Consider the following 27,195-nt stretch of genomic DNA (forward strand, 5'->3'; position numbering starts at 1 on the left):
TATATATACGGTACATACTAGAATCTGAATGGTTTAATTTATACCCCCTCCCCAAATATTTATGATATCTAGGCTTTAAGGGTGGGGGGGGGGCATGTCAGAGAATAAACTTGAAGATAAAATAAAAAAAAATAAAAAAAAGTTTTACCTGAAAATGAACTTAATTCATAGTCAGTTCACCTGGCACTTCCAGAAACTACCTTCAAGTGTAGTTCAGAGATTCTTGAACTAATTCAATGAGCTTCATAAAACTGAACTAGTTTATTTCAAGCACGGTAGTGCATGCACTCACACATGTGTATAGATACATAGCATGGTGGAAGAATGTATATTTATTAGTTTCTATCATGACTTGCATTATGTTCCAAGGATTGTGCCTAAAGCCAAAATCGAATATAGTCAAGACCCACTGGGCTCAATGGCGGTTTGCAATGCCAAAGACATTTTCCCTGGAATACAGTCTTTTTTTAAATTGCCCTGCATGTAAGCTGAATGCACACAAGTTAAACACATTACATGTAGGCTTACCGTATTCCAAACGTGGTCACACCATAGATTTGTACAATGGCATTATGATATGAGCAGTTTTATTTTCAATTCCTTTCCTAATGATCTCTAGCATGGAATTTGCCTTTTTCGCAGCTGGTGGGTCGACATCTTCAGAGTTTCACTGGATAGTTCCTGGGTTGTACTGTGTTTGTGTGTGTGTGTGTGTGTGTGTGTTTCCCCTCTCCCCTTTCTCCACAGCATGCCAGTTGTTGCTCCAACTGCAGCCAACTGCAGTTGTTGCTAGCTGGCAACAACATGGAGACCGGCAAACGCAGAAGCTCATTAGCTTTTAAGGCCACTCCAGTTAGCAGGCAGTTAAAAAAAAAAGCAAAAACACCAACATTCCTAACTTTGGGTTCCTCCGACAAATTACACACCAGTTCATAAACAGACACAGACTATTATTATCATTTTTCTTCTGCACAGACGCTCTTCCTCTTTGTGTCTGCCCCCATTATCCCTCTCGCCCCTTTCCAGCTACAAATGAGAGATTTCCTTCTCCGTGCCAGCAGTTCAAATGGCAAGCTAAGATGCTGCTCTAGGCGTCTCTCTTTCCTATACTGGACTTCTGCTTTCCTGAATGGAATTATTCACTTCCTCTGCAGGAAACCTTTATGAAAGTTCTTTTCCCTCCTGAGTTGAGCTAATTGGCCGATTGCCAGTTTGGGTGTACTTTTCTTCTTCTTTTTCTTCTTTTTGCCAAGTTCAGATAAGGCCATTATCTGGTCCCTCTCCAAAGTTTCCTTTGAATTCATGTTGCTACTTATTTTATTTTTCACTGTCTTCATCACCCTCCCACAGCAGACAAACTGGCCACATCTTGTGGTGGTTGTTGTTACAAATTCACTGTTTATTAATTTGTAGACTGCAAGACAGGTTTCTAAGCAGTATGAACCTAGTTACACAACCACTGAACTATAAAACATCCATTGTGAATCAGAGAATTGTAGCATTGGAAGGGACCCCAAGGGCTATCTAGACCAAACCCCTGTAATGCAAGAATTGCAGCTGACCACAGTTTAAAAACCACCAGTGTAGGAGACTCCCAACACCTTCTGAGGTAGTCCATTCCACAGACAGCCAGATCTCCATGTCAGAAAGTCCTTCCTAATGTTGAGTTGGAATCTCCTTTCTTGCAATTTAAAAATACACAATAAAACAAAGCAATCCTGCTTTAAAGGGAATTCTTGTGCAATGTTTTGTTTATCTTCAGCATGATTTTATAATGCTAGGGGTGCTGTCTACCAGTGTTGGCTGGTACAGCCAATTTTGGGCCCAGAATTAGAATATATAGTTTCCATGCGCTGCTCTGGTTCGCCAGAAGCGGCTTAGTCATGCTGGCCACATGACCCGGAAGCTGTACGCCGGCTCCCTCGGCCAATAAAGCGAGATGAGCGCCACAACCTCAGAATCGGCCACAACTGAACCTAATGGTCAGGTATCCCTTTACCTTTTTTACTTAGCTGGCCAGCCAAAGCCATTGCCTTGACAAAGGAACTTGGGTTGGCAAAGCTTGCTCATATGCATTCCGCCCTCAGAGATATGGGATTGCGGCTTGGGGAAAGAAATCCAGGGTTTCATCTAGACAGACTCGCCAAATTCATAATAATCGTCACCACCACTGCAGCTCTCTAGACTTTGGGAATGGAATGCTGGACTATAATGGGCCTGCGGTCTGATCCAGCCATGAGCAACAATGCCTGGCTCCTTTCCCCACACAATTAATCAGCGTACATAGAGTGATTCCCAATTTACCTTCTTCAGCCCAAGCCATTAGGAAAAACTCCAGAACGCATCGCACTAGCAGAGCGCAAAGGCATATCAGGCAACTCCCGGCGGCCTGATCATTTCTACAAACATTCTGAAAAATGAGGAAGATGGATCTTGAAAACAGTCCAGAGTTTAATATCCTCAATGCAGATCTTTGCTTTAAATAGGAACGGACCTCGAGCCAACTAGCATTTCAGTGATGTAAACGTAGAACACCTTCCATTGTAAGAAGAAGTAAGAACCAACCAAGAACAATGGAAAGGGTAGAAAACAAAGACAAGATTCTTCAGAATATTTCTCTTGCTTTGCTACACACTTGTGGGGAACAAACAAACAAACAAAAACCCCTACTTTTGAGGTCCTATGTAGGAATAAGCATCACCACCAGTCCACAATGTCTTTGCAAACTAGAATAGAGTTGATTCTTCTTCTCTCCACACCCCTTTAGGCCAAGAGTGGAGAACTTCTTTCAGCCTTCTGGGCAACCCCTGGGGAGGGCACATGCCACTCAAGCCATATGATCGCCTTCTCCAAGTTTCATGGTACTAATGAACTGGAAGAATAGAGATATGATTCCCCCTTAATCAATGGCTTGACAACGTGACAACATTGGCAACATACGAACAGACAGCTTATAGACGCAGACTTTGGATAAATACAGCAATATATGGAATGAGTTTACAAAGAATATATTGGGTTACTGACAATTATATGTGTGTTAGGATAATAAGAAAATGCACATCTGTATACTAATGTATGCAAATGTAATAGTATTTTTTTCTTTTTTATTCTCACTTTCTCTTTCTTTCTTTATTCTATCTTTTCATAGATGAAATTCTTGTTTTTAAAAAAGTTCCATTTCAAGTTGTTTCAGAGGTTATAGCTGAGGACTTGAAATACCTCCATTTTGTTGTTTTTTTCTCCACAAATGAGGAAGACAGATGGGTATAGAAGTCGGGTTATGCAAGCTGGTAATTTTTCTGAGGTTGTCTCCTCGATGCTGGAACCAAAACAGAGACTTGCACAATGATATCCAGGCTTCCTGTGACCAAAATTCCGGGGGGGGGGAGTGGAGGGGGGGTAGAAAGAGTACTGTTCATCCTAGGGGGTGAGTAGGGGATCTTTTTCAGCCCCAAACCTTCATCCCTTCTGAGCAACCTTTGGAGGGCCACACGGCAGCAGAGCCAGAGGCAAGAGTAGGCAGAGCAATGAATGCAAATTTTCCTTATAGTCTCCTTATCTCTATGGTACATCACATCAAAGTACACTCCTCTCTATTCTAGATCCTGACAAGCAAGAGGCATTAGTGGAGTTCAAAGATGCACTCCAGCCAGGCAAAAACACTTGAGGAGGGTGCAAAATATGGCTGCCAAGGGGTGTGGCCTATGGAGAGAGGATGTGGCCTAAGACAGACTTACGAGGCCAACCTTGGTTGGGCATGGTTGGCCAATTGGTGTCAAAGAAAGACAGAACTTTCTTTATGTACGCCACAACAGCAGCAAGAATACTCATTGTGAAGTATTGGAAGACACAAGAACTACCCACTCTGGAAGAATGGCAGATGAAGGTGATGGACTATATGGAATTAGCGGAAATGACCGGCAGAATCCGAGACCAGGGAGAAGAGCTGGTGGAAGAAGATTGGAAGAAATTTAAAGACTATCTACAGAAATATTGTAAAATTAATGAATGTTAGAATGATGTCGGATTGAGATTAAGGGGTTTTTAGCAATAATGTTTGAAAGAATATGCAAAAATGGAACGTTAACAGGTGGAAAGTTAAAGCTAAAATATATTAAGATCAAGATTAAGATAAAGGTAAAGAGGGAAAGGATTTGCTGAAAAAATAAATTGAATTGGAATACAAAGAGGGGAGGTGTGGGGTGGTCCGAGAAACAAGCAAATGCAAGATATGTTATGAAAGATTGAACTGTTTTTAATTGCTTTTTATTTTTTGTATTTTGTATTTTTCTTTTTTTTTCTTTTTGTGAAAATCTTAATAAAACATTATTATAAAAAAAAAGATAGACTTACGAGGGCCACATTTGGCCCCCGAGCCAGAGCTTCCTAGCCTTGTATGGCCAGGGAAGAGGCTTACCGTATATACAGTACAGTGTCCGCTTCCATCTGGGAAAGATGCCCTCATGAGGCGTCCACCCTCTCTGAGAAGGCCTCTTTGGTCCTCCACACTATCACCACCTCCCATTCATTTGCTCTGTGATCCTCTGAGCACATACAACAGCTCAGAGATGCAGCAGATGTTTGGTCCCTCTGCTCTGCCACACACAGAGAGAATTTGTATTTGCTACCCCGTTGTTAAGAAGCACGCCACGCTTTGCATTGGGCCATCAGGGGTGTTCGCACACCGCACAATCTGCATACGCAAACGTTATGGCTGCTCACCTACACCGTCCTACGAGGGTGCACTCTGCACGCCTGGGTCACCGAGGTGTGCAAATCAACAAATGTACACACAAACACTTGCCCACGTGCAGGAACGGCTCATACCTGTTGTAAGCCACCTTGGACATAATCAAAAGACAAGGCCTAAATCACAAGCGTACGCGTGGATCTTTCTGTATGTGCAATTAAAGAGACACATCATAGAGTTGGAAGGGACCCAGTGGCGTAGCGTGGGTTGTCAGCACCCGGGGCAAGGCAAGTAATTTGCGCCCCACCCCCCGCTGCACTGTCCCTCCCCCAGATAGTCCCTCGCTCTCTCTCCGCACCGCACCGCACGCCTGGCATCCTCCCCTCCACAGTGGGCGGCGACCCGGCGGCTTGGATCGGATTCGCACAGCCAGCACTGCAGTGAGAGAGAGTGAGTGAGCCAGGTAGGGGCAGAGAGCTGCAAGTGCGAGCGCGCCCCCCCCCCCAGATGTTGCGCCCGGTGCGGCCGGGCCCCCCTGCACCCCCCACGCTACGCCACTGAAGGGACCACAAGGGTAAGCTGGTCCAGGGCCATCTTACCCATAGAGGCTAGTGGCACAGGGCACCAGGGCATCAAGTTCTGGAGGGCGCCAGTGAAAAGGCAGAGGCTGGACGTGGCACCTCCCGGCATCAGATCGCCACTTTCGCCCACCTCCGCCATGCTGCGCCAAAGCAGCGCCGTGCCACACCCAGAGCCTCTGTCAGCCACGGCCACTGCAGCACGAAGCAGTCAGCTGAGCCGGGAGCCGCCACGTCCAGCCTCTGCCTCTTCCCTGCCACAGGAGTTGCTCTCCAGCCACTGCCCACCTCCTCCAGCCCCGCAAAGCTGGGTGTAGCGCCGGCAGCGCCGGCCTCCCTAAAAAAGGTCAGCAACTCTGGGAAACAGGGAGGGCGCCAGAGGGATCTTTGCACCACAGCACCGGATATGCTTAAGACATCCCTGGTCTGGTCCAACGTGGGGCTCGAACCCACAACCCCGAGGTTAAGAGTCCCATGCTCTACCGACTGAGCTATCCCAGGTGGCAAAACATGGCAGGATGAAGGAGGGCCCACTTACGATAAAGGCAGCCTGCGTCCTCTCCAAACTGAGACCATCCCGGGCAGCACCTGTACACCGTCTGGTACTGCATGCTGTAGAGCTGCCTGTTGTCCATGTAATACACCATCCTGAGAAAAGAAAACATCAAAACAAGCAGCGTTATATGTTACTGCAGCTGGAGGCTACAGCCGCATAATTCAGCAGAAATCAGATGCAGAAAGTTGCGTCCAGTGTTAGTCCTACTCTGAGTTAGACCTGTTGAACTTTAATGGAGGTACTTTAATGCTCTGTCTATTAATTTCAGTGGGTCTGCTCTAACATTGGCTGCAACCCAGAGCAATCAAGCTATTGCAAATAGGAAGCAACGTGCAAGCTGCCTTATCAGACCAAAGGTTCATCTGGGCCAATAATGTCTACACTGACTGGCAGCGGATCTCCAGGTTTTCAGACAGGAATCTTCCCCAGCCTTACCAGGATCAACTTTAACTGTGCAACCAGAATTTCTCAGTATGTGATTGACCCCCAAAAAAACCCCAGTGGAAGTCTGTAAGCGACCAAAAATACAGGTGAAAAAAATACTTTCACGTCACATATAGTTAAGACTCCAGTTGAGTTAGTCTAACTTCACTGTTTGACCATTGTGGTGGTTTTAACATATGTTTTCAACACATCCCATTGGCAAGAGATGAAACACAGCCAACTGTAAAAGTCCACAGAATGACTGCATGTATTTGAGTGTTGCACTCACACACACTTTCCTGCATAGCAGAAAATGCCAGGTGTAGCCATTAAAAAAAAAATATTTTTAAGTGTCCAGACAAATCCTGGTTACTTAGTGCTTTAAATTCACAAAGAAACCGAATCATAAAAACATAGATTTGTACAACTGTTGCCCCAAGGGTGACCTAGCCCAACCCCTTGCAATGCAAGGCAAATGATCAGGGTTGTATCCAACTCAATGAAATTAAGGAGCCCAAGTTAGCCACGCCCATTAACTTCAAAAGGTCTACTCTGAGTAGGGCTAGCATGGGGAACAAGCCTTAAAGCCTTAAACCCGGCTTCATCTGAATGCACAACATCTCCAGTCCATTTTTGCAAGGAGGAAAAGAGAAATAAAACGGGGTGGTGGAAAACATGAAAATATTTTACCCATTTCAGCCAAGCATGGAGGAAGCAATCAGGGCCCAGATGTGTCTGGGAAAGCAATATCCAGTCATTAGACAGCAAAACAGCTCGCAAACTGGCAAAAAGCCCAACTGGGTTGCGTGCTGCCAAAAAGACTCCCTTCTCCATTGTGCTCAAAACAGATATTGCTTTCAACGTCACGCAATCGGCTTCTTTAAAAATCCACAGGTTTAATATAAGTGATGGAGCAGATGGCCTGCAAGGAAAGCATGCAGAGGTTCGAAAAAAAATGAATGAAAACGCATTGTTACATTCCCTCCACTGTTAACAATTCGCATCAAGAGGGGTGTGTGGGTTGTTTAGAACCAGGAGAAATTATTTGGGCTTCAAGAAACTCTCCTAGGTGACAAGAGACTTTTTCCCAAACTGCTTACACACAGGAGGTAGGAGAACCTAACAAGACCTCTGCTGGATCAGGCCAGTGGCCCTTCTAGCCCAGCGTCGTGTTCTTACAGGGCCCAACCAAATGCCCCTGGGAAGCCTGAAAGCAGGGCTTGGGCACAACAGCACATATCCCCACTTGGAATTTCCAGGACCTAGTATTCAAAGTCATACTCCGTCTAACAGTGGAGGTAGAACATAGGCAGCATAGCTAGTCACCATTGATAGCCTTGCCCTCCATGAATTTGGCTAATCCCAAGAGTCATCTAGTCCAACTGGCTGCAATTCAGAAATCACAGCTGAAGAATCCCTGACAGATGGCCACCCAATTTCTGTTTAAAACTCTCCAGTGAAGGAAAGCCCACCACCATCCAAGAGAGTCTGTTCCACTTTCAAATGGCTTTTCTCATCAGATAATTCTTCCTAATATTTTGTCAGAACCTCCTTTCTTGCAACATGAATTGATTTGGATCCTACCCTCTGGGTAGTTTGTCTCTGAGAGACTTCAGAGAAGTGTAACTAGCCCAAGGTCACCCAGCAGCTGCATGTGGAGAAGCGGGGAAGCGAACCCAGTTCAGCAAATTACGCGTCCACCACTCTTAACCACTACGCCACACTGGATTTGGGAGGGAATTCCCCCCGCCCCAAATCCTAGAAATGGATAAATGGTAGGATTTTGATTAGTTGGGATATGGATGAAAAGTACGAGCTGCAGAACTGTGCCAAGCAAGGAATCGCTGGCAAAAGGGGTAGATGGTCCCTCAGAGAGGAATCCTTTGGCCTGGGGAGACAGATGTATCCCAGGTGATGGGGTGTGTTTGAGGTGACAGGAAAAAGAGAGTTTTGGAGCAAGGGGTTCTGGGAAGAAGACGGCAGAAGAAAGACTGGGGTCCATCTTGGGCAGGTTGGCTGAAGGCTCTCTTGATATGGCCATGCTGTAAGATCTGGACCCCATCCATGCAGACTGAAGGTGTAAATAGGCAAATAAACCATATTTCTTATGGCTATGACAGTCTCCACTGTATCTCAGTCTTCCAAAGATACACAGACTGGGCGGGGGGGGGGGGGTCTGGAACCCCACAAACTCTTGCCACTGCTCGGAAGAGAGAGGAGCACCCAACTTTTGTAACCCTCCATCTTCCACGCCACGGCCCTTCAGATATTTGACGACAGCTATTGGATCACCTCTCAGGCTTCTCTTCTCCAACTGGAACTTTGGTTAGACTTTGCATATGGCAGCACCCAACATGCAACAGGAAAGCCAAGGTGCCCTGCTGCAATCTGACAGGTTTGGTTTCTGACCCGGGTAGTACAGCTAGAGGCACAGTGTGGGAGCGGCCAGTTGGCAGAAGAGTCCACCTAGGAAGGATTCCCCGCAAGGAGGAGAACTATCAGGCAATGCAGTTTCAAAGAGGGATGACAATAAATGCTCATGTTGTTGAGCCCAATAAAAATTAATATGGTTCCTTATTGCATTGAGAACTAAGCTGGAGAAAAATAGCCCTACTTAACAGGACCCAGAGGAGGGGGGAGAGGAAGGGCAGGTGGAACCACTCTGGCCATCTTGCTCTGGGCTTGGCAGAAAACGCTGCTCTCGTCTCCAAAGCCTGCCGCTGTTCCAGGATGGAGGAGGTCAAGAATTCTACCTTCCAGATATGTGTTGCTCACAGGAGAGAGAGGGAGAGAATGTGGGTGAACACAGTTCCTTAAAAGACATTCAGGCCAGCTTGGGCACTTTGGCTACAGGCAGACTTTTTTCAGAGCTTCGTCTTTTGACCCAGGGTCAGCTACAGGTTTTGAGGGCCTTGGGGCAAAAGACCTCCAGCTCCCCCTAGCCCTGAGCAGCTCCCCCATTCAGGGGCATAGGAAGGGGGGCAGTGGAGGCAGGCTGCCCCAGGTGTCATCCTTAAGGTGGGTGACAAAATCCCCCCATGGCGGATCACTACCCTGCCCCCCTGGGCACTGCTCACCACGCCGATTGCCCCCAATGGGCTCCGATTGCCTCCTTGGGTGCTGATCACTGTGCTGATCACTCCTCTGGGCGGCTCGCCCCGCCCCCTGGATGCACGGCATGTGTGCCACTCTGGGTGCCCAAGCGGCTAGCTCCACCTCTGCCCCCATCCTCTGTCGCTCAGCAGCAAAGAGTCCCAAAGTCAATCCATTTTGTCTCCTAGTAAGGCTGAAAGAAATCTCTCCCCCCCCCCCTTTCTCCCTCTCCGTATACAGTGGTACCTCGGGTTAAGAACTTAATTCGTTCTGGAGGTCCGTTCTTAACCTGAAACTGTTCTTAACCTGAAGCACCACTTTAGCTAATGGGGCCTCCCGCTGCTGCCGTGAGATTTCTGTTCTCATCCTGAAGCAAAGTTCTTAACCCGAGGTACTATTTCTGGGTTAGCGGAGTCTGTAACCTGAAGCGTCTTTAGCCTGAAGTGTCTGTAACCCAAGGTGCCACTGTATATATATTTAATGGGTATGTTTTGAACACTGTATTGGGCTTCATTCATAAATTTGATGCACATCAGAGAAAGGGCTATTAATAAATTTATTGCTGTTCCTAATGTTAAAGCCTACAGTGGTACCTCGGGTTACATACGCTTCAGGTTACAGACTCCGCTAACCCAGAAATAGTACCTCGGGTTAAGAACTTTGCTTCAGGATAAGAACAGAAATTGGGTGGTGGCGGCGGCACAGCGGCAGAAGGAGGCCCCATTAGCTAAAGTGGTGCTTCAGGTTAAGAACAGTTTCAGGTTAAGAACAGACCTCCGGAACGAATTAAGTACTTAACCCGAGGTACAACTGTACTGTGATCATCTGGCATCTAAGGAAGTCCAGCTCTCTCAAAATGCTAAGGACCTACTCTCACTATCCGAGCTCATTTCATTGAAGACTGGATGGCCCTCTGTTGGGTGCCTTCCTATAATTTTATGACAGAGGGGTCTGGAGGGGCACATTTGGCCCCTGGACCTGAAGCTGCCCACATTTGGTCTAAAGTTACACTCCTGGAATGACAAGGCAAAATTGGTCGTATTTGTTCCCTGCCAAAATTGTAAACATTAAATAATGTGTGACTTCTTCCAGAACTGCCAACGTGGTGCGTGCCCTTTGCTTGCCTTTTGCAACCCCTGCTTGGGCCATGCCCATGGCTAAGTTCCCCTGTTTTCCAATCTTCGTCACATAACTGCTTATAACAAAAAAAAAGTGGAGCAGCTGCCGTGCCTCCCTGGTCCCATCAAGGAAATCCGCAATGCTGTAGCCAAGCTCCCGATTCATCTGCTTCCACAGTCCAGTGTTGGCCAATTGAAACAGCTCCAGAAGCCAACACAGAGGCCAGGAAACCTACTTTGCATGATATGAACCATACACAGCGAAGCTATGAGCTTTCACTCCCAAGGATTATGGATAGATGGGCTGCAACCTTTGACTGGTTGAACTGGTAGATCAGCCAACTAATATTTTAGGTTGATTAACAGGGGGCAGCAAGTCACAGTTATACCTGCTGATTAGTAACACTCACACTCGTTTATTAGTGTTTTTAAATGCTCTTTTGGTTCTAGTGAGCTCTGAAGGATTATCATGAACTCGGCTGCAAACTTTGACTGCTTTAACTGGTAGATAAGCCAACTATTATTTTAAGGTTGATTAACATGGGTAATGCAAGTGAAATACATGCTTGTTGATTAACATTTTCAAAAGCTGTTGTGGTTCTGGTGTGTTATCAGCAATAGGGAAGGATAAAGAAATGAAAAGGTGCTGCCCGTAGGTGCTGCCTCAGATAACTGAGAGTTATCTGAAGACAACTTCAGATATAGAGATATGCTAGTTGGAACATATATTTAAGCTTATATATCTTATTAAAAACTTGCACTAAAAAGAAACTATAGCCTCCTGATGTTCAGCTGAAATCTAGCCCAACTCAAGCTCAGTAATAACACAGGGAAGTTCACAGAATTGTTGAGCTGGAAGGCAGTGGCGAAGCTGCATTCTTCGGCACTGGGGATGGACAGCAGGTGGGGGCGTGGCTAGTGTGCATCCCGGGGGCGTGGCAAGCATCTGGGGGTGTGGCATGCCACCCAGGGGCGTGGTGTCATCTGTCCTGGGGGCATGGCGGCAACCTGTGGAGGGATGGGGCCTGGCGCTATGGGGGGGTGGCGCGAGTCCCAGGGGGCGGCTGCGATGGTAACCCCCTCCCCAATGGTGCCAGGGCGGTGCACTCCCCCCGCCCCTTGTTCCTCCGCCAGTGCTGGAAGGGCCCATGTTGGTCATCTAGTCCAACCCCCAGCAATACAGTAATCTTTTACCCAACGTGGGGCTCGAACCCACAACCCTGAGATTATAACTGAGCCAGCTCTTGAGTTGCCTTATATCATCAGACCATAAGTCCATCTAGTTCAGCACAGTGGAAGTTGGTCCATTTCGGCAAACGGGGCACCAACCTCATACTGCTCTTAGTCAGCCCCTACCAGCCTGCCTTCTTCTCTTAGTCCAAGACCCTGCACAATCTCTCGGCTTCCACTTCCTCCCTCATGTCAGAGTTGCCCCTTGTAGAACTCAGCAGGGAGAAGGATAGGGGTCAAAACTGGAATTAACTGGCTCTGGCGCCACCTACTGTTGGGCTCCCTGCCGGCCACCCTACCACTCTCAATGGGCCCCGACCACTGCTGATCATCTACATTGACCTGCAGCGGCTCTCCAGGATTTCACGCACAGAACATTCCCTGGGTTGAATATGGGACCCTTCTGCATGCGAAGTAGATGCCCTACCACCAAATTATAGCCCTTTGCTATACCGAGTCAGTCCATTGGTCCATAACTAGCTCAGTATTGCCAGCAGTGACTGGCTCTCCAGGATTTCAGGCAAACCCCACTGGAGATGCCAGGATTCCCCCCTGGGCTTCCAGGAGGGAGAAAAAGTGACCTAGAAGGAACTGCTGAGATGGGCAGTGAGCTCCCCCACCCCCAAATTTGCAGGACAAAATGGGGGGAGGTAATGTTTCAGCCATACAAACACAGTTAAAATATTGATAGCACAGCCTCTGTCTTGGGGGCAAGACCCCTGCCTATTTGCTTATGTAACTCTTGCAAACTAATATACACAGCAATGGTATAACCTGGGATTTACAACCACTTTACCGAGTTGCCGTGCTCTGACTTGACAGTAAGCACAAACCCCTCTGACTTTGCGTGCCAAAAACGTGCATGTTTTTCAAGCCAGGAAGAGAGCAGCTAGAGTCACACGGAGAAGAGAAGAGAGATTGTGTTTATGCTTCCTGATTTACAATGTTAAAAAGAGGGGATGGAGGGAGATTCATCGCATGAGAGCGAGCCGAACATTTGCAAGACGGAGGATTCTGAGCCTTTGAAGTGCTGTAGCAGCAGACAAAGCCCCTCACATTTCAAAGTGTCCTCTCCGCACCAGACAAAGACACAGACTTTGAGACCAAAAGAAGAAATAAATCAGTAAGTTCAGCCTTACTGGTGGACAGCTCTCCATCAGCAAGGTAATTGCTGACAATTACAGGCTGCAAGCGATTCCTTAAATACAAGACAGGACTGTCTTAAAAAAAGAAATAAAGGAAAGAGCTGTCTTCATTTCTTTCAGGGACACGGGGTTGCACCCAACATTAGTCCTCTTTAGAGTGAACCCACTGAAACTGATAGATATGAATCTACTCTGAGATGCAAGAAGCCATCATTTTCTGTTTCTGTATTTGTTGCATGCAGCACTGTCTCCATTCCACTGCAGTCCATCTGCTCTCCAAAACTGCATTATTCATCTTGCTGCCCACTGCGGTAAAATTAAATAATCCAGATCTAGATGGACCAATGGTTTGGTTGTTGTGTACAGCAGGGGTGGGGAGCCCCTCCAGATGTTACTGAACTCCAGCTCCCATCAGTCCCAGCCTGCATGGCCAATGGTCAGGGATGAAGATGGGAGTTGTGGTCCCAAAACATCTGTAGGCACAATGGTTAGCCAGCCCAGCTGTAAGCAACTTCATATATTTATACTGTGGTTGGTCCTACTCAGGCCGCATCTGCACCATACATTTAACACAGTATGACACCAGTTTAAGCACGTCTTCCCTCCCAAAAAATAATAATCTGGAAGCTGTAGTTTAAGAGTCCTGTGAGTTGTTAGAAGACCCCTCTTTCTCTCACAGAGCTACAATTCCCAGAGTGATTTAACCATCAATCTTCCCCCAAAACTCTGGGAATTGTAGCTCTGAAAGGGAAATAGGGATCTCATAACAATTCTCAGTGCCCGGGCTTTTTTTCCACCTCTCAGGTGGGCGCCATTGCCATTATAAGAGAACAAGGGAGGCGTTCATGGTGAGTTCTGGCACCCCTTTTTTCTAAGGGGGGGAGCCTGCTCGGCACCCTTAATAAACTGCAGCTCCAAGGATTCCTTAGGGGAAGATATTAAAGCTGTGCCATTTAAAGCACTGGTATAATAGTGCTTTAATTGAAGGTGTGGGTGCAGCCTCAGAGACAGCCCAATGAAATCAGTGAGCATGACTGCAATAGGCCCATTCACTTTGACGGCTATACGCCAACTAAGTCCTACTAGCTGAAATCAGTGGGCCTAAGTTAGTCATGTCTATTAACTTCAACGGTTCCCCTCTGAATGTAACTGACACTGAACGCATCCCATTATGGTCCAGGGGTGGAGAGGCTGCTCCACCAAGCATTCAAGATGCGGGCAACGTAGCAATGGGAAAGAGCAACAAGACAAATACGGGAGACCCAGCGCAGCGACGGCACGTACCTCCGTTCATAGCCCAAGCACCATGGATGCCCTCGACAACTTGGATTCCACACTTTAACCAACCGAGAGAAGGAGCTGATGCGTGGCTGTCGGTGACTGACCATTGCGAGTTGTCGCTCTGCACAGACGTTTGGCCTGGAGGGAAAAGAAAGATGTTATTTCTTTGCGCGGTTGAACAGTGGGACTTTCTTTTCAGGCACACGGGACAAACCTGGCCCTCTAGGCTTTTTTTCACTGGCCCTCAACTATGCTTCCTCTCCCTGGGCCACATCTCTAACTCGCTCTCCTTGATTGCTTTTGCCCGGTTGGAATACGTCCTTGATCTTTGGCCATGCTTTCCTCTTGCCTGGACAGATGATGCCAAAAAGTGTGTGTAGGAACTAGCCTACCGTAGAAAGGCCAAATTTACATGTATCGCTCCTGCTACGTTTCCCTATGGCATATGCCCCTCAGGAAAGAATGCAGCCCTCTGGCTGAAAACAGGTGGTGCACCCCTACTTTTCAAGGTAGGCATCACGGCTGCCTTTTTTCAAAATAATTTAGGGATTGGCACACAGAGGATATGGATCGCCTAGTGATTATGATATGAATCCCTCCCCCCCACCACCACCACACCCACACTATTTTGGGTGGGCGGAGGAAATAACCTTTCAGGAATGCATCATTACTTAGAATTAGCTAGCAGCATAATGCAAGAAAACACAATTCAAGTGAAATTGAGGGATGGAAATGGATCCAATATCAGTCCTATCTGAAAATAATTTGTTGTATCCACCTAATTCCTCCTGCTGTTTTTGTCCATGGAGTTTTCTTGGCAGGAATACTGGAATGGCTTGCCAGTTCCTGCTCCAGGTGGTAAGATTGCCGGAAGAAATATCAACAACCTCAGATATGCAGATGACACAACTATGATGGCAGAAAGTGAGGAGGAATTAAAGAACCTTTTAATGAGGGTGAAAGAGGAGAGTGCAAAATATGTTCTGAAGCTCAACATCAAAAAAACTAAGATCATGGCCACCGGTCCCATCACCTCCTGGCAAATAGAAGGGGAAGAAATGGAGGCAGTGAGAGATTTTACTTTCTCGTACTTTCTGCAGATGGTGACAGCAGTCACGAAATTAAAAGACACCTGCTTCTTGGGAGAAAAGCAATGACAAACCTAGACAGCATCTTAAAAAGCAGAGACATCACCTTGCCAACAAAGCTCCGTATAGTCAAAGCTATGGTTTCCCCAGCAGTGATGTATGGAAGTGAGAGCCGGACCATAAAGAAGGCTGATCGCCGAAGAATTGATGCTTTTGAATTCTGGTGCTGGAGGAGACTCTTGAGAGTCCCATGGACTGCAAAAAGATCAAACGCATCCATTCTTAAGGAAATCAGCCCTGAGTGCTCACTGGAAGGACAGATCCTGAAGCCGAGGCTCCAATACTTTGGCCACCTCATGAGAAGAGAAGACTCCCTGGAAAAGACTTCCCTGTTGGGAAAGATGGAGAGCCCAAGGAGAAGGGGACGACAGAGGACGAGATGGTTGGACAGTGTTCTCAAAGCTACCAGGCTGAGTTTGACCAAACTGCAGGAGGCAGTGGAAGACAGGCGGGCCTGGCGTGCTCTGGTCCATGGGGTCATGAAGAGTTGGACACGACTAAACAACAACAACAATTCCTCCTGAATGGTCCTATGTTAGTTGCTCCCATTCATTTTGGTGCATCTGCTCTAATTAATGCTGGATTCGACCCAGATTCCACCCCCTGCCTCTCAATATAAAGACTGCCCACTCTCTCCTTGTTCCTATTTCCCACTTGCTTTTTGCTGGCTGGAAAACTGCAAAGTTAAGAGTCACTTTGCCTCTGGCCCTGCCAGCCACTGACGTGTGTGTGTCCACTAGGGAATGTGGCCCTCGGGATCCAAGAAAGTCCCCCACTCTGGCTCTAACTACTACACCAGCATCCCAGCCACTCTAGGTGAGGAAACGCCAATCCTACAGACATTGCACGAGTCACGTTTGGCTCTCCAGGATTCCATAACCCCCAAACAGAAATGTTTGTTTACAGCCAGGCTAATTTTGTTCTTCATTCAGCTAAAACCGTGTCCTGAGAGTGAAATCTATTGTCTCCAGGGAAGCTGGAACGGAGAGGCAGGATGTGCTAAGCTAAATCAAGAGCTCATCAAAAGAAGTGTTCCAGTCAGTGATGATGAGTTAAGCTAACAGGGCTAGATTAAAGGCTGCAAGGGAGCCTCAGGATAAAACCTATGTGTGTGGGGAGGGGGGAATCCTCCCCACCTGTCTCTACTTTACCGGGACGTGCAGAGATAAACGCTGTCCTGGGCTGGGCTGCAGAACTGCCAACTTTTGCTTTCAGAGCTTTTGGCAGGTGAAGTTGAAAGGCTTTGGGTCTCAGCCAACACTAGCCCTACTCAGAGCAGACCTGTCGACATTAATGGATCTAAAGTTGTCGTGTCCATTAATTTCAAAGGGCTTGTTCCAAGTAGGTCCAGCATTGGATATAACCCTTTTAAGTATATCCAAAATGGAGCAGAGCTTTGCTTCCTTTAAAAACAAAAACAAACCTAAGGACAAAAGGGTGTTCCTGAGAGTACACAGAGTGCTTTTACTCCCATTCTGAGCACATCAAACATTTGATTGAGCGCATTCATTTGGCAAGTGGATCGCTGAGGACCCAAACATGCAAGCTGCCTTTGAACTGAGCCAGAGTGTCCATGCAGTATTATCTATGCTGACTGCCAGGGTGTGAGGCAGGGGTCTTCCCCAGAATTACCTAGAGATGCCGGGGATTGAACCGGGACCTCCTGCATGCAGAGCAGATGCTGTTACCATGAGCTATGGCTCCTTCCTCAATGGAACATACAGCATTCGCTTCAAGTTAGACCACTGGCCCATTGAGCCAATATTATCCGTTCTGAGTAGCAGCAACTCTCCAAGACCCAGAGAGAGAGAAGACTGTCTCCCATTATCTGCTCTCCCAACTCCGTTAATTGAACCACACCACACCTTCCTTGAGCCACACACACGGTTGACCAAAGAGTACAAATCCAAATTTCCGTATATCAGGGATTCCAACTGCACAGTCTTTGGATGTCTAACCAGAAGTCTCATTGAGTTCAATGGGCCAGGTAAGGGTGTTTAGGCAGAAGAGCAGGTATGTCTTGTTGCTGCTTTTGTTAGACAACAGGGAAACCTTCCACAGCAAATCATCCTGCCGCACCCAATTTATCTTCTCCATGCAATGGACTAGAATACTCAGACCAGCCTTTGCCAGCCAGGTGTGCTCCAGATGTTTTAGACTACAACTCCCATCACCCCCAGCCAATCTGATAAACCTCCAGATGTTGTGCAAAACATCTGGAGGGCACCAGGTTGACAAAGGCCGACAGAGATTTGCAGTGAGCCAATCCAAAGGGCAATAAATCCACTTGAATCCAAGCCTTCTGGGGTTTGACTGGGTTGTAATTCAGGCTACAACAACGGCTTTCTCAGAACGCATCTGCACTCAACCAGCCTAGGTTATCCCTGCCTCAAGTTGCTCAGCTTATAAACTTAACGAGTTTTCCAGAAATAGGGGGAATGTCATCATGGTGGAGTCTTTCAAAGCGCATCAATGACATGATCCTGTCCCCCCGCCCTCAACCCCAACGCCTAACACACATATCCCATCACAGGGCAAACAACATATGGAGAAGATGGTCTGGATTTACTATGTTGTTCAATCCTGGTTCGGTTTACAAAGGAAAACAAAGATTTCGCTGAGTCGAGAATGGCGCTCTTGGCCAGAGCTCAAGCTTGTAAGGAAACTTTCCAAAGATTCACATAGTCGTATGCCGAGCGCCAGAGCTATAAGCTTTAATTGTGAGGAGAGGAAGACAAGAGGCAAATACTGTGCTCATAAAAATGAGCAATCCTTTCAACTGAGCAGCGTGAACAACTTTCTCCTGGTTGAGCTCTTAAGATGGCAGCCTTAAAACACACACTTCCGCGGGGCGGGACAACTGAAAGCCCTTCCAGAAATCCATTTTATTCTGCATTTGCGATGATTTGAGCTCATGATGGTATCAGGGCAGTTATACACAATCCCACTTCCAATACTGTTTCAGCCTGCAAGAGTTCTGGGGCAGATGTCCCGTAGCTTCCTGATGAAATCCTGCAACTTCTCATAGCACAAGTGTTCAGGGTTGTTTGGGGGGGGGGGGAGAGTGTTGCTCTTTTGTTACACTGTAGCTAAAAAAAAGTAAAGGCCCCCTAGACGGTTAAGTCCTGTCAAATTTGACTATGGGGTATCACGCTCATCTCCACTTTGAAGCCAAGGGAGCCGGCATTTGTCTGCAGACAGCTTTTCTGGGTCATGTGGCCAGCATGACTAAACTGCTTCTGGCACACAGAACACCATGACGGAGGCCAGAGCACACAGAAACATCATTTACCTTCCTGCTGCAGTGGTACCTATTTATCTACTCGGGCTGGTATGCTTTTGAACTTCTAGGCTGGCAGGAGCTGGGACAGAGCAACGGGAGCTCATCCCATCGCGCGGATTCGAACTGCCGACCTTGTGATCAGCAAGCCCTAGGCTCTGTGGTTTACACCACAGCACCACCCGTGTCCCATGCTGTAAGATTGCCCCTCTACACAGCAACAATGCAGTAACATCAGAGAAGCCTTCCAGGACAACCGAGTGAATTGATGTGTGGATGGTCCAACAGAAATCCACCACAATTGCTGCATAGATGGCATGTTGCAGAAGACACACACAAAAATTAAAACCAGTCCAAGGAGTCTGGTGGCATGTTTAAAGACTAATAACTTTACTACAGCGGAAGCTTTTGTGGACTACAGTTCATGTCTGTCGGAGGTGGAGCTGTACTGCAGCCCATAAAAGCTTCTAAATTTGTCTTTCAGGGGCCAGGCCACAACATTAAATGGTTGACTTTGCTACAAGAGACTAACATGACTGCCCCATGACCATGGAACTTTCTCAGGTGGGGTGAGGGATGCTTTTTCAGCTTAGGGGCCACATTCCCTTCTGCACCATCTTCTGAGGGCCATGTGCCAGGGGTGGGTAGAGATAGGGGCAAAAGTGAACAGAGCAATCCATGTGAATTTTGCCTTTGTACAGTAGTTTACACACACACACACACACACACACACACACACACACACACACACACACCCTCTCCTCTATCCAAGCAAGCAGGAACTATTAATGGAGTTCCAGGGCATATTCCAGCCAAGCAAAAACACTCGGAGTCTGCAAAGCAGAGCAAGTGAGAGGCATACAGCCTGGGAAGATTTCCAGGGGCCAGACAGAAAGCCCTGGAGGGCCACATTTGGACCCCAGTCCCAAGGCCCTGCACCTCTGCTCTAGTGAACAGGTCCCACTGCACAGAGCAGCAATTACTTTCTGCATGCATGTGTTCTGTGAGTCTTTTAACAGCTGCACAAAACACAGATACTCAACTGGTAGAGCTTTTCCCATGCGGGCCAGGGGGAAAGGTAAGAAAAATGCTTCACCTACTGAACTGCTGCTTGGCACTAAAGTGTTCAGCGCACAGGGAGAAATGCTGGCTGCCTCCTACACTTAAAATTCCTTTGCTGGCTTGCAACGAGAGCAAGAAAAGATTATTTAAACTACCTGGGATGTCTTCTTTTTTTGCAAATGGAGTAGATTAGCTCTTATTCTCCTGGTGTCTTCCAGATGCACCAGCTTGGCAAAGGCTGGGAGCAGACTGTCAAAATGCATTGATTATTTTATGGCGTTGCTTTCATATCCCAGCTCTTTCTCCAAGGAGCTCCAAGTGGCACAGAAAGTTCTCCCCAATTAATCCTTACAGCAACCCTGCGAGGTGGGTTAGGCCGAGAGTCAGTGACTGGCTCAAGGTCACCCAGTGAGCTTCATGGCCGAGTGGGGAGATTTGAACCCTGGTCTCCCAGGTTCTAGGCAGAAACTCTAACCACTAACTCCACACTGTCTCTTTATTCATCTAGCCCACTGCTGTGTTTAATTGGTTGCAGCTCTGAGCACTACGCACTGTTCAGGTTAGGCTGGCTAACCTGTGGTTCTCCAGATGTTGTTCAGATCTCATCAGCCCTCCCCATTAACCATGCTGGCTGGGACGAATGGGAATTGGGAAGTCCAACAACATCTGGAGGACCCCACATGGACTACCTCCGATTTAAAGTAATCCCCTTCCTCGGGGCGGGGGATTAATATTTTTTTAAAAAGAAAATACCTCATTTTACACATTTTAGGCCAGAGCAACTTAAACTAAACTTTGCAAAGGAGCATGGCTGAGCGTACAAAGTGTTGAAATCTGTGTTATCTGGAAAGCTGAGGTTCGATCAAATCCCAAGGCAATAGAATTGCAGTTCTACAATATAAATCTTGTTGATTCTCTGAGCAGGGGGTGGGGAGAGGGAGGTAAATGTGGGTTTGAGCAGATGTGCCACTGAACAGCACCCACTTCTCTTATCGGCAAGCATTGGGTGAACTGGTAACAGAAGAACCCTATACAGATTTACTTGGGAGGAAATGTTCCCCTAGTGCCCAAGGGAGCTTACTCCCGAGTAAGTTGGTTGGGAATTGCAGCATTGATCTCATCAAGTCTCAGTGTCACCACCTGTTAAATGGCAACAATGATAGTAACTGCTGTGCACAGATAAGCATTCCTCGAAAATATTAGGGAAAGTTCATAATGACCCTTGGTGATCATCCAAAAATTAAAACCATCTGCTCTTTCCATTGCCTGCAGCAACAAGGACTCTTGCTCCTTTAAAACAAAAGTACACCAAGCAGAAATCAAACAGGTGAAGCTTTTTTCCTTTCTCCAGCCTAGAAAAAGCTACACCATCTGAATAATAATAATAATAATAATAATAATAATAATTTATTATTTATACCCCGCCCATCTGGGTTTCCCCAGCCACTCTGGGCAGCTTCCAACAAAATATTAAAATACAATAGTCTATTAAACATTAAAAGCTTCCCTAAACAGGGCTGCCTTCAGATGTCTTCTAAAAGTCTGGTGGTAGTTTATCTCTTTGACATCTGATGGGAGGGCATTCCACAGGGCGGGTGCCACTACTGAGAAGGCCCTCTGCCTGGTTCCCTGTAACTTGGCTTCTCGCAGTGAGGGAACTGCCAGAAGGCCCTCGGCACTGGACTTCAGTGTCCGGGCAGAACGATGGGGGTGGAGATGCTCCTTCAGAATTATCTTTGCCCCACAAATGATAAAAGTACAGGAGTCCAACAGGAGAAAAGAAATACAGAACCTTGTCAACTCTCATTATTAGCACCTTAGAGTAATCATAGCAATCCACAACTATCATTAACTCAGGAATTCCTACAGCAACTTTCCCAGGTAGGTCAGTATTATAACCCCCCTCCAATACTGCAGATTTGGAGTGAGGGTTTGTATGGGCAGCTGCACCCCCCTAGATCAAGTAAAACAATAGAAATACTTAACTGACCAATCACATTGGTTCTGCCCCCCCCCCATGGGTAAAGGGGGTGGACACGGAGGAACAGCTGCAGAGAGCAGAATCTGAATCCAGGACTTCTCACTTCACAGTTCAGTTTCTCAGCCACCATTATCCTTTTTCACACAGCACCCATATATAAAAGTTTTCCGCCCGCCTTTGGCCCCAACCCAAAGACAAGTTTGAATACCTACATGCTGGGCAGCAGCTTGTTCCCGTAGGCAGGGAAAAGCAGCTTGAGGACAAAGATGTACCGGGCGAGGGCATGGATCGCCATCGCTGCCATCCTCGGCCCCTCACCTCCCCCAGGATGGAGGTGCCTCCAGCAAGTTGCAGCGAAGTCAGAGTTCTGGCAGGTCCCCGATTTTCGGAGGAAGGAAGTTCATTGCTACCATTTGACCCAGCCGGGTCTGTTTGTCGCTGTTCCTCCTGCTTGCTTTACAAAAGAGCACTTTTGGAACTCTCTGTCCCCCTTGCCGGGAGATAGATAGATCTGTCACCCGGGGACATTCCCTCTGGGGAGGAACCGAGCTCTCCTCTCCCTTCTCACACATCCACGGGAAAGCAGGGAGACTTAAAGGCAAAAGGCGCAAAAAACAGCTGCCCTCTCCGGTGTGCTGCAGCCCAGCCTTAAAGGGCTTTGCTGCGACGGTGGCATTCAGGATGGCAGGATCCGTCCAGACAAAGGGAGATGCATTCGCCAGCTCGATCCACGCTTCTTAAGGTATAGTGTTTCTGTAGCAAAATCCAGGCACGGTGAAAGAGAGGAAGAAGAAAAAAAGCGCGCGCGCACCTTTGCTCCTTCCAAACAGGATACAATGCGCATTCCAGGGCGCCTTCACGCACAATGGGGAGAAACTCCCATTAATTCTCTCTGTGTCTCTCTTTCTTTCTTTGCAGAATGCGAGCTATCCCGTTGCAGGAGAAGCTGTTCTCTCCCCTCCCTCCCTCCCCTTTAAACAAGCCGCTGAATTTTGGAGACTCGAGTTAAGCAGAAAGCCATCCCACCCCACTTTTTCAGGTTCGGAGAAGGAGGAGGGGAGCCAGCTGGAAAGAGGAAGAGGATTTGGCTAGGGCAATTAATATATGTGTTTTCTTTTTGCTCGTGTTGCAAGGATCCGCGTACCAAGGTGGGAGCTTGCATCCGTGCCTCTTTCTCTCCCCCTCTTAAAATACCCAAAGAAAAGCTGGATTTAGACAAAAACCTCCCCCTCTCCACCAACTTTGTAGCCTGATCTGATTGCACGTTTACCCTGAATGAAGCTGGCAAGAGCTTGTTCCTCAGCCAGAATTGCAGAGATGGAAGGGACCCCGTGGGTCAAGCAGTCCAACTGCCTGCAATGCTGGAATCTCAACCACATGAATCTCAATATGCTGCCCACCATCCAATTTGAAACCACACCAGATCCTGCTCAGCTTTGCAAATGTGCTAGAAGTTTTATGGCTGGTGTAGTGGTTAGAGAGCTGGACTCAGTGGCATAGCGTGGGTTGTCAGCACCCGGGGCAAGGCAAGTAATTTGTGCCCCACCCCCCGGCAGCTCGGAACGGATTCACACAGCCAGCACTGCAGTGAGAGCGAGTGAGTGAGCCAGGTAGGGGCAGAGAGCTGTGAGTGTGAGCGCATCCCACCCCCCACCCCCCAGATGTTGTGCCCCGTGCGGCCAGCCCCCCCCCCACGCACACACCCCCCACGCTATGCCACTGGCTGGACTAGGACCTGGGAGACCAGGGTTTGAATCCTCACTGGGCTGTGAAGCTCCCTGGGTGGCTTTCGGCCAGTCACTCACTCTCAGCCTAACCAACCTGCAAGGATTGTTGTGCGGGAGAATCACATAAGCCATCTTGAGTTCCAGGGAGGAAAAGGGTGGGTTATATATTCAGGCGCTAAACAACAAATTCTAACCCTGCTTACCCAAAAGCAACCTGCAACTGGCTTCTGTAGGGCTTACTTCTGAGCAGGGCATGGCTAGGATTGCACTGTTATAGACTGCAAACTTAACTTGGGATGAGGTGCCACTGAACTTGGGAGACTTGCTTTTGAGTAGACAGGCTCTGTAAGCAAACGGGCAAATTTAGGATTGTACCCCTGCCAGTGCAAGCTAATCAAAGCCTGCTCAAGGGGTAAGTCAATTTAGTTGTGGGTCTACTCATAAAATCCATTGAGTTCAGTGGGATTCAATTCCAGGTAAGTATAACTAGGATTGCATCCTCAACCGGGAAAAAGGTTCAAGGAGGAATTTGGATATGTACACTTGAAAGCCCATAACCCACACAAAGAGAATGTAAGAGGCTGCCTTGTCCTAAGTCAAGACTATTTATCCATCTAACTTAGTACTGCCTACACTGACTGGCAGCAGCTCCCCAGGGTTTCAGACACAGGTGTCTCTCTGTCCTACCTCAAGATGCCAGGGATTGAGCCTGGGACCTTCTGCATGCCAAGCAGATGCTCTTGTGTGGAGCCACATCCTTTCCCTAGTTGTAGAAGGAAGGTGTTGCGAGCAGGGAAAGGACATCTATGCCTGTGCTCATTTCTCTTCTTAAAGCTCATCTTACAAAGTTCACACAGCTGTGTTCATCAAGGGCCAGGCTGGAACCTGATGCCATTCATGCAATCAGCAATTTTGTGATTTTTAAAAAAATAAAAGTAAACAGCAGGTGTGTGCCCCACCCACCCCTTTCCTGCCTGGGACCCTGGCAGGGGGAGGTAAGGGGTTTTTAATCCTTATTCTCCATGCCACACATACACACACTCTGCAGTCCTGATCTGGATCAGAGCCCAGATGGCTCTATGCTTGGGAAGGAAAGGCTCCCTGGGCAAAAAAATAATAATGATAACTTTCAGGTGTGGCTGGCTCAGGCCTGCCAGATCAGCTGCAGCTGGATCTTCACTCTCCTCCTCTTAAGGGTTTTCTCAATCCATTTCATTGGCACCTTTGGCCACCCCATACTAAGTGACCTACTGCAGAGATGGAAGACCTGTTTTTTTCCAGCAGAAGGCCTCCTTCTTTCATTGTTCCAGCAGTGGGTGGGGCCAGAAACAAGAGTGGGCGGAGCAATGGGTGTGCCTCTTAGCTGTGATCCCTGCACTGCAAGAGTCTTGCCTCTGTGCAACAGGGCGCAACCCTGCTAGGCATAAACCAGAGGTTTCGATGTGCACACCCTGCGTACAGGTAGCTCTCCCTCCCTCCACCTGAGCTAGCAGGAGGCAATCGAGGGCACATTCCAGCCATGCAAAGGCAATCAAGGAAGACACAGAGCAGGACCGGTGAAGGGTGTGGCATGGGGAGAGGGGGCGTGGCTTAGGGAGAGCAGCATTTGATCCCTGGCCTGAGGTTTCCCCTACCAAATGCAAACTACTCAGGGATGAGGGACTCTATGGCCTTTCAGATGTAGTCAGCCCACATTGTCCCTGACCATGATGATGATGGGAGCTGGAGTCCCACAACATCTGGAGGGCAGCAGGTTCCTCGCCATGGGATTTTAAGAGCTGAAAGGGATCCTGGATGCTGTCTAGACCAACCAGCTGGGCAGTAGTCCAGGATCTTGCAGCTTGAGCATCCTTGGCAGGTGACCACCATCTGCTTAAATACCTCCCATGGCCACCAGCTCCTGGGGCAGATCATTCTCCTGCCAGAACAGCTCTTACCATCCAGAAGCCCATGGAGCAGGCATCCCCAACCTTCGGCTCTCAAGATGTTTTGGACTACAGTTCCCATCATCCCTGACCACTGGTCCTGTTAGCTAGGAATCATGGGATTTGTAGGCCAAAACAACTGGAGGGCCACAGTTTGGGAATGCCTGCCATGGAGCAACAGAGGTTGAGAGTGGCAGCAAAGTGCTGGAAGGCAGAGCTGAGTGTGGCCTGCCCTTCTGCCTTCAGTTGCGATGGAGGATCCTGTCCTGCTATCAGTGTTGAGTTAGCTGCAGCTGGAAGTCTGGTTGTCCCTGGGAACACAATATTTTTGGGGGGGAGGATCATTTTCTTCTTCTTCCAAGGCAGCTGTGATGGACTTGCAAGGTTCCTTTATTTTCAAGTGAGACTTGCTCCCAAGTAGAGGTGGCATATCTGTCAATTCTGCTTTTCCTCCTATTCTACATTTTCCAGTCTTAAGGTCAGTTCTCCACATTTCCACAACAGTTTGCATTTTTTTTTAAAGCAACCATTTTAGTTTGAATTTCTCCTAATATAAAAATGTTTGCGTGCAGTTTTGCCTTACATGAACATTATTGCAAAGCAATACCCCATGACATAATGTATTTGTAGGTTATTTTCATTTTTATGTATATGTTGCCTTAATATATGCCCCCTTTCTTACACATTACTCTGTTGTAGAACCTCATTTCAAAATTCAGAGAAGCGTGAATTTTGATGAAGCGCTACATTTCCGTTTGTGTATTGTTTGGGAAAGTACAAAACAGGCAGAGTCACCTTTCAGTGTGAACTGAATTGAAGTTCTGCAGCATCTCTCCTCTGAAGTAAGCCCTGCCAAAGGACAAAGATGCAATAGTGTTTCTAAAGTTGCATCTGTGGGCTTTCTTTTTAAAATAATAATAATAATAATAATAATAATAATAATAATAATAATAATAATAATTTTGTAAATACAGAAAAGGAGAGAGAGAAATCAAACAGGCCCACCTCCAACCTTCCTGGTCAACCTGGTTGGTTCAATACAAATTATCCCAAAGTGCTGTTCTACATTATGTCCATGTCTGCTAGGCGGCTGAAAGCTCTGTTCCTTTGCTACTGCATACAAAATAAAACTTCACCAGATGGTGTAAAACTTATGAGGAGCATGTTCATTGCTTGGGGCTCGAAGTTTATGAGTCGGTTGTTCCATCAGTGCCAAAGTCCCCATGTGAATAGTTCGTTCTTTTGACAAGTTCTGCAAAGCTCAGCTATAGCCTAGCTGCTTCGATAAGGCGTGCAATTAAATATTGCAGCCGTAACAATGTTTCAGAATCAAAGAGCAAAAGGAGAGTGAGTCTAGGACTGGGCGGTGGAAGCTTTGGGTTAGTTATATGTTTCATTTCCAAAAATGCTTTCCACCAGAATAAGGTGACTTTGGGCAGGACCACGACATGGGATAACAAGAACCAGGGGCCCAGCACTTTCTCCAGCATTTATTGTCTGCAGACTTCACGTTACCAATGGCGAGTGAGTTTAAAAGTGTTTTCCCTAACTCTGGCAGAAACTGACCTGGCATAAATCCAGCCCAGATTTCTCGCCAGTCTTTATCAGTTATGGGTTCCCCAGTGTCAGGCTCCTGCCTCTTTCTCAATCCATTGTCTCATGGGGTTTAAGTAAGGATTTAATAGAGTCTCCGCCCCCTGCCCCAAAAGTAATACAGTTTTATTATGGGAAAGGAGACCAGCATTCATCCCTGGGGTTTTGACCAGAGAAGTTATACAATCATGCACAAATAGTTAAAACATACACAGCACATGATTTTCACCCACCCACCCCCAAGAAACCCTCTAATGTCCTAATACAGAAAACAAAACAAAAATCCGCATTTACAAAAAACAAACAGTGAATCTGAAATCCATATACACTTACCAAGAACCGAACCCCATTGGCTGCCTATCATA

At 47.3% G+C, this 27,195-nt stretch overlaps 1 protein-coding gene across 4 annotated transcripts in view; it reads right to left on the reverse strand.

The window, feature by feature from the left end:
• MEGF6 (multiple EGF like domains 6) overlaps positions 1-27,195 on the reverse strand; it is a 204,916-nt gene extending 177,721 nt beyond the window's left edge. For 2 of the 4 annotated variants that reach the window (XM_083452049.1, XM_083452050.1), the window contains exons 1-3: positions 21,798-22,536; positions 14,118-14,252; positions 5,807-5,916 (exon numbers count right to left, since the gene is read on the reverse strand). In XM_083452049.1, coding sequence (XP_083308175.1) covers positions 5,807-5,916; positions 14,118-14,252; positions 21,798-21,889 — 337 coding nt within the window. In that variant the 5' untranslated portion in view covers positions 21,890-22,536. Of the gene's footprint in view, positions 1-5,806; positions 5,917-14,117; positions 14,253-21,797; positions 22,863-27,163 lie in introns of those variants that run through there. The other 2 variants (XM_083452048.1, XM_083452047.1) reach the window with 2 other exon arrangements.

Source organism: Podarcis tiliguerta (genome assembly GCF_965153285.1).
Source record: "Podarcis tiliguerta genome assembly, chromosome: 8".
Lineage (NCBI taxonomy): Eukaryota > Metazoa > Chordata > Lepidosauria > Squamata > Lacertidae > Podarcis > Podarcis tiliguerta.